This window comes from Nothoprocta perdicaria, unplaced genomic scaffold (assembly GCF_003342845.1).
Source record: "Nothoprocta perdicaria isolate Ctin4 unplaced genomic scaffold, notPer1 scaffold_257, whole genome shotgun sequence".
Lineage (NCBI taxonomy): Eukaryota > Metazoa > Chordata > Aves > Tinamiformes > Tinamidae > Nothoprocta > Nothoprocta perdicaria.
Window position 1 is genome coordinate 624,256 of NW_020455485.1, and position 7,493 is coordinate 631,748.

General features: G+C 36.0%; 1 protein-coding gene across 1 annotated transcript in view; it reads left to right on the plus strand.

The window, feature by feature from the left end:
* Nucleotides 1–6,890, plus strand: part of CCDC122 (coiled-coil domain containing 122) — an 8,108-nt gene extending 1,218 nt beyond the window's left edge. The window contains exons 2-4 of the mRNA XM_026040442.1: nt 1,141–1,539; nt 2,632–2,748; nt 6,741–6,890. Coding sequence (XP_025896227.1) covers nt 1,141–1,539; nt 2,632–2,748; nt 6,741–6,890 — 666 coding nt within the window. The remainder of the gene's footprint in view (nt 1–1,140; nt 1,540–2,631; nt 2,749–6,740) is intronic.
* Nucleotides 6,891–7,493: the final 603 nt, after the last annotated feature.

Here is a 7,493-nt window from a genome sequence, read left to right on the forward strand (position 1 = left end):
AGGAAGGAAGGAAGGAAGGAAGGAAGGAAGGAAGGAAGGAAGGAAGGAAGGAAGGAAGGAGGGAGACTGCATACAATTCCATGTTAGTAGAAGTTAGATAATTAGGAACTTAAAATCAAATTGCAAGACTGCTCTTCATCTTTAAGTCTGCTCTCATGTGTACCTGTGGTCTCAGATGACATGTAAAACTATTTTCCTTTGAAAACTTGAGATCTTTGCCATTAAGATCTTTTGCTTGCTTGTCAGTATATGGTGGCCAGGACTGATACAAATCCTGCTAAAATTGTAACTCGAGATTTCAAAATTCAACATTACACATAACAGACACTTTTTATTCTTAACAGTTAATAATATCCTAATCTGTTCAAGACATTTAACAAAAGACTTTGTAAGGCTCCTGACATTCCCAGTAAGGAAAATACAATGGGTGAAGTCATGATCCTAATCTCACTTAATGCGTGACTCTTGGCTGGTACTTAGGGTGGGTTTCATCATAGGTGATTTATGTCACGCAGATGTTACACCTGAATTAGTCATCTCTGCTCCCTCTGGAGTCAACAGAGACAAACACTTCTGTGATGGTAATTCAGCCCTCCCATCTTAGACCTCTCCTGATGGGAGGTCCTGAAAGTATCCACTTCTCATGAATGAAGAAACAGGTGGTGGTTAAACTAGATGCTTAACCCTTAGAGGGTTGAAAATAGCTAAAATAATCTCACTTTCAACAGGAAAAGCTAGTTAAGCTCAGTCAGCCCAAACATCGTTTTGTGTGTTTTGTGCATGTGTTTATAAGTGTATTTTGTGCAGTTAGCTATTTTTACTGTGATTTGAATTAAAGCAGATGGCTGCTGTAAGCAAACTTTGAAAAGTTTGTGTGTGTGATATGCCACAATCTACGTATCTTGTGAATATCAGTAAGTATTTCGAAGGGTACTTTATTTCATACTTGAAACTCATTTTTTTATATCAAAATGAACACATCTAACAAGACATTCTTGCGTTATGTCACTATCACCTTCCATTCAAACCATATTAAGCAAGTGGAAAGAAAGATGAATAAATATAAATTACAGTGTATAACAAGATACATAATGTCCTCTCAAATAAAAATATTCAAATCAATAATGACATATTTTACAGGCTAAGTTACAGGAACTTGAAAAAGAAATGAAGTCTATTCTTCTGGAAACAAAGACAACAGAAAGGGAAATACATCAACAAGACGATGCCATAGAAATGGCAAAACACCATTGTGAAAATCTAGAGGCCCAAGTCAGAGCCCTGTATTCTGAAAATATAAAGCTAAGGTTTGATGCAGAAACAGTACAAGAAGAGTTAGAGATGACCTTTGTGAGAAATAACGAGTATCGTGAAAAAATAAAGGCTCATAAACATCTCTTTTGGGAGGTGGAAAGTAAAATGCCAGTTATGATTGAACTTGCTAAAAAACAAGCTGTTGTTGAAGAGCTGAGGGCAAAGAAGGAGGAGCTAATGCATGATCTCCAGAATCCCGAAGGAACAGTTTTTAAACAAGTACAGGTACTGTGTTTACTCTTTTCATGGAGGAGTTATTTTTAACATAGCTTATCTAATATGCTTATTTTTGCCCTTAATAATGGACCAACTATAAGGAGTATGAATTAATTTACAATGCTAAATTAAATGAAGAAATTAGGACTTCAATTAAAAAAAAGAATCATCAGCCACTATTATTTGCATGTTATTGTAACAGGTTCATCTTACATAGGATAAGATGAACTCAGCTATGAAGAATACTACAGAGCAATAAATTTCAATGTATTATTACCAATAATTTCTGTGATTATGTGCGTTGTTGGCTAAACTTCCATATCCACTTCCTAGAGTTCTCTGGATCATTACAATGTTGTTACACTTTTCATATAAAAGCACAGTATTCATTTAGCTTTGTTGTCAGGTTACAAACTACATTTGAGCTGTGTGCCAGCAGGAGGTAGATTTGTTAGGAGGGTAATGGAAAGGAGGAGAAAGGAAAACATTAATTTTGGTATTCTAGTCTCTAACACTGCTGTTTGTACTTAATTGCCATACATATTAATAACTGTACCAAGCAGAAAGCTGCAAAACTATCAGTATTTAAGCAAACACGTATATGAAGTCACAAATTCGAGCTGTGAAGCAGCTGTCACTGCTGAAAATCTGGTGTTACTGTGTTATAGTAAATTGATGAAAATCTAGTTGTACAAGTAAATCTCTAAACACTAAGTAAAGTCTCATTAACATATTTACATGTAAGTAAAAGATCTGTCTCTAATAATAGAGTGAGAGCTCCTTGATGTTCCAACAATTAGACTTTAAACAATATTAAAAAGACCAAAATGAGTTAAAATTACTGTGTTGATGTAGTTTTTTGCAAATTTCAGATCAAGAGTATATCTTCTTAAGTACCTAAAACCCTATGATTTGCTAAATAGTCAAAAATATTTTTAAGTCAAATAATTAAATTGTGTATTATTATTCTTTATCTCATCTCATCATTATACATTTTATTAATGAAGTGACTATTAAAATGTGACTTTTAAAATATGATTAATGGAAGTTTTGTACAGTCATTTGAAGAACAGATTTCTATATCCAAACTTACATTTGCAGGAAGAAATTACATTTTTTAAAAGGGAAATCACAGAAGTGAAAGAGCTCATCAATAAAAAAACAAATTTGCTGGAAGAAGAAAAATTGCTACATGCTAAGCTTAGGAAAGAAATAGAGGTGAGTCATTTGAATAAAATATAATTTCAATCTCTGACAGAATGGAGATAGTGCAGATGAATTTATGAAATATTTTATACATAGCTTCCAGCTGTGCATAATATTTTATATATAGCTTCCAGCCATACACTATTTAAGCACATAAAGCAACCATAAAATCTCACATTCTTCATATTGTTAAAGTCCTTCAAAACTTCAGAACTTAACTGCTATCATGAGAAGAAAAATGGCATTATGGATACTTTTCCTCAATTTCTAAAGGAATTCAGGTGTGAACTTTTAAAGCAATGTCCTGAATAGGAAGAGATCACTGAATGGTAGATAGCAGAACAGCATGAGCAATTTTTATTTCTGTAGTATTTTTGAAATAATTTCAATCTCACCACTCTCTTGATTATTCATAACTTGTCTCAGGGTTCCTGATAACTCATCAATGGGAGAATCAATTGTAGCAAGAAAATGGTCTTCCCATGAATCTTCCTAATTCGAACTGACATTAAATTAGGCAAAACACAGCAGCTCCTAATTATCTGCCAAGATAAAATTCCAATGAATATTTAAAAACCTCTCCTTTAGAATAATTGAACTATATTTTATATTTTGTTCCTTACTAAAATTCTTTGCATGTCTACATAGTTTTTAGCTTGAAAGTTTCACATCATCTATCTTAGTTCAAATAAATGCTAAAAAAAAGTAATGAGCAAAGCCTGCTAATATAAAGATTTTCTGATTTGAGATTAGTTCTATTGTCCATTGTAATTTTTTTTCCTCACATGGAATAGGATATATAACATCCTAATATAGGATATAATAGGATATAATTCTCAAAATGAAGAGCTAAATATAGCCACTTTAAAGTGGGTCAGTTCTGTTCTTCAGCATCTGAGAAAATATTTATTATCAAACCAGCATCCCCTTAAGAAGAATCTTTAAACTCAAAGTCAAATTAGGCAGCCTAGAAGGAAAATGTTCTGCTTTATCAGAAACAACAATCAAATTGGGTTCTCCTTTTCAAAGCTGAGAACTTTCTGTAAAGCAGTCCACCCTGAGATATGTCAATTGACAGTGGACAGGCAGAAACATAAATATCCAACAGTACTCAACACAGCCCAGGAAAGAATACCTAAACCAAACATGGGGAAAAAAGTGAGATATCGGAGACACCAGTGAAGTTTAGCTGCAGGATGGATTCGTCTTCAGTTTGTAGGCACCTAAATGTAGCTACTTGAATGCAGGTGGCCACATGTGTCAGCCTAGTCTTCCATCAGTGCAGAGGCAGTTAGTACAGATGATGGAATCTAGACAACAACTCAGCTGGCCAAAGGTAGGTGTTTGCAGTAGGGTGGGCTGCACGATCTTGTTTTTTTTGACTTTGTAGTCTCTATTGACTAGGTCTCTATTAATCAAAATGAGAACTTAGACACAGAACTCACATGTATACTTATAAAGCGAGGTGGCTTGGTCTGCAAACTGGCCCCTGCTCAAGCCTCAGAGCCTGTTTTATGACTGCTGCATATAATATGATGTCAGCTTCTAGCAGTGCATGAATTAAGAGTAATTGGTCTCCTGTTGTAAATTTGCTAGAAGAATTTGAGTTCCCGGGATTCTGATACAAGCCACATTTGATTAATAATTTTATTGTTGCTGTAGTACATCTGGAGCCTTGACTCAGCTATGATTGTAAGCACTCAAGTAAGTCAGAGCACTTGAGTGTCTACACAATTTTTGAAGCCTTGCTAATGGCACAAATGTTGCTCAGGAAGAATAAATTGACTCTCACTGCCCTGTTGCTATCCCTTTGCCTTAGCATTATTTCACATTTGCTACAAACATTTCCCTAACTAAGCAACTTGCGGAGGGAAGTGTTTGTGAATGGCTTTCTAAAGCAGCTAAATTTTGGAAAATCCAGGAAGTATTGATTAAATATCTTTCTGAAGAGAAATGGGTACCTCAGTTTTCTTTTTCCAAAAAACATCAGTGATCTGGCTAGGCTAATTCATAAAGCGTACACATAATTTATACCTGAGATGTTACTCATCAGGCAGGGATACCCATGGATAAGTAAGGTGGCTCATAGCCCCTGTCCCAATCCATTTCCTGAGCAGCAGTACCACCATCCATCTTTGGAAGAGCAAAACTTGGATTCCCAGGATTGGATAGGAGTGTTAAAAATAGATAGATCATTGCTATTACTTGTGTAGGAGCAAGGCATCAGTTATAAAGACTCACTCAAGGCATCCATGAATAATAGAAAATGGATTGTTATGTAAAATAATAGGGAAAAGAAAGCTCAAAAATGTCTATTTGCCAGCTGAACTCTTTCATCTACTACAATATGTGTCCACAGTATTCTTGACAGATATGCTCTAATCTGTTCTTAAAGACCTCCAGTAGTGGTGATCTGGCAACTGCCAGAGTACTTTTTTCTAATTGTTAGCTTATACGTACGCAAGGCCCAGTAAAAAGAGCAGTGTTCCCTCTCCCTTATGCCCTGTAAACGTATTAATGCTCCCTCCCTTAGCAGATGTGCCAAGCAGTCCTGATAGCAGTGCTGAGGGGGAATTAAAGAGGGAATATTGAATGTACTACTGCTAGGAGCAGCTCCCTTCATGTTGCCAGACTGGCTTGTGCTTCCCAACTGGCTGTTACAGCTTCCTGAGCAAGAACCTCCAGCTTTTCACTTTCCTTTCCTTTCTGCTCTTTCTGTACCAGCAGCAGGCAAACCTGTAGATCCTTATTCAATGTTTTCCTTGCTAGTTTTCACTCCATGCTGTTTAGCTGTCCCCAAACCATCAAGGGAGTCCACTTCTTACATCCTCTCTGTTGTTTAATGGTAGCTCTCTCATTCGGTGAGAATCAGGTCATCTACCACCTCATTCATGTCTTCATTCTGCAATGACAGGGTGCACATTTCTAAAAAGAATGGATAATATTGATCACAGGTAAATTTTAGTGTCATAAAAATAGCTCTACTGATGTTCAGATCCTGCAAATACTACTTCAAATGAATTAATCTGGCAGAATCTCTAGAAAAGTTGTGAAGAATGACAGAATGCTAGACAACAGGAAAAAAAAGGCAACTTACCACCAATAAAAGAAGGCAGTGCCATTTATAGAAGCATTAGTGAGAAAAATACTTAATTATATGTTAAATGTAGGCTATGAAAATCATAGGAAGTCTCTGGCAATGCTGTAGTTTGAATGAAGCTGTACACTATCATTTGTACAATAAATAAAGCATAAAAATGTTTCAACAAGCAGACGGAAGAGTAATTATATACTATCACTCATATGCCATTCAAATTAAGAGAAGTGAGCCCAAGTTTTCATTAAGTGAACACATCTTATTTCCATTTTTATTCTAAAGAATGTTTCATGTGTTTACTCTTCAGAATACAAATCTTCAAAGGTCTTCAGCAGTCATTCTCCTCCAAATAGTGTAGCACTGAGGTACTGCATTATTGCCTAAGAAAAAAATCCATTACAGTGGTGGAGATGCTACCACAGCTTTCTAGCTTATTTCTCTTATATTCTCAACTATTCCCAAGCATACATTTCAAAGGTGGAAAATTGCTCCCTTTCTTATCTCTTACACTGTAGCCTGAAATCCGTGGTGTACAAAGTATTGTTGCCACAGCTGTGAGGTGCTGACTCCAAATGCTTGAACGGGATTCATTTCATTAACATTTGGACATTTACAGTCTAAAAATGCATTTACAGTCTAGTAGATGCCCTTGTTGATGTACTAACTTAAGCTTCCTTCCTGGGGAGTGGTATGATTCGTATTATGTTAAAGCAGAAGCCTGAAGTAAGGCTGATGAATTGCTTCAGAGATGTATCTGTGTCTCTTCAGGACTTATAAAGTGAACATGGATGATTGGGTCAGATGTCAGTATTTACACTTTAAACAAGAGCTGCATGAAGTGAGCCCCACTATAAATATTGAATTACTTGAACTTGTTTTTTAAATATCCTTTATTCTATTTTATTAGGTGCAGAATAAGAGATACGATGCTATTCTAAAACGTTTGCATTGCCAACTGAACAAACTTCATTCCAATAAAAGACAGTGGCATTGGAACATACAGCAGATGGAGAAAAAGGCAGCAGAACTAAGAAAGTGTCTTGGTGTTGCAGAGTGACAGAACAGCATACAGCTCAAGCCTCTCAGATAAAACAAGGTAATGCTTTCTAAACATAGAAGGTTTCTTTTGGAAATAAGAGAAATTGTAACATAGTCCAATAGATGGGCCAAGGCTATTTTTTGGAAGGTTTTCTTCCCTACATTTTGTGGCCCAAACCTGTCTCTAGTTCATTCTCAGCCCATACTGGTTTAGAAGACTTTTCCTCTTTGTTACTGTAGCCGATCTGTACTGTGTATCGGCTAGTTTTACGGAGGTCAAACATCAGATTTGAGGAGTGCTTTCTATCTGATTAGATTGTAGAAAAATAGAAATCTACATTGTTTTTCCTCCTGAGATTAATATCAGAGCATATTTACATTCTTGAGATACAGAAATTGTAGGTCTTTTATCCTTAGTGTCCCACTAAGTAAATCTGGAATCTCTGATTGGCTGTATTTTGCTACGTTGGAAATTCATACAGTTGATACTACAACCCAATTAACCCTGGTGTGCCAGAATGGCCCAGTGTGGGAGACAAAAAGGACGTGGCCTTTCCAGCTCTAAGGCCTAGGAACATTCAGATGGGCAATTCAAATAACCCAAATTTAACTGGTCTACTAT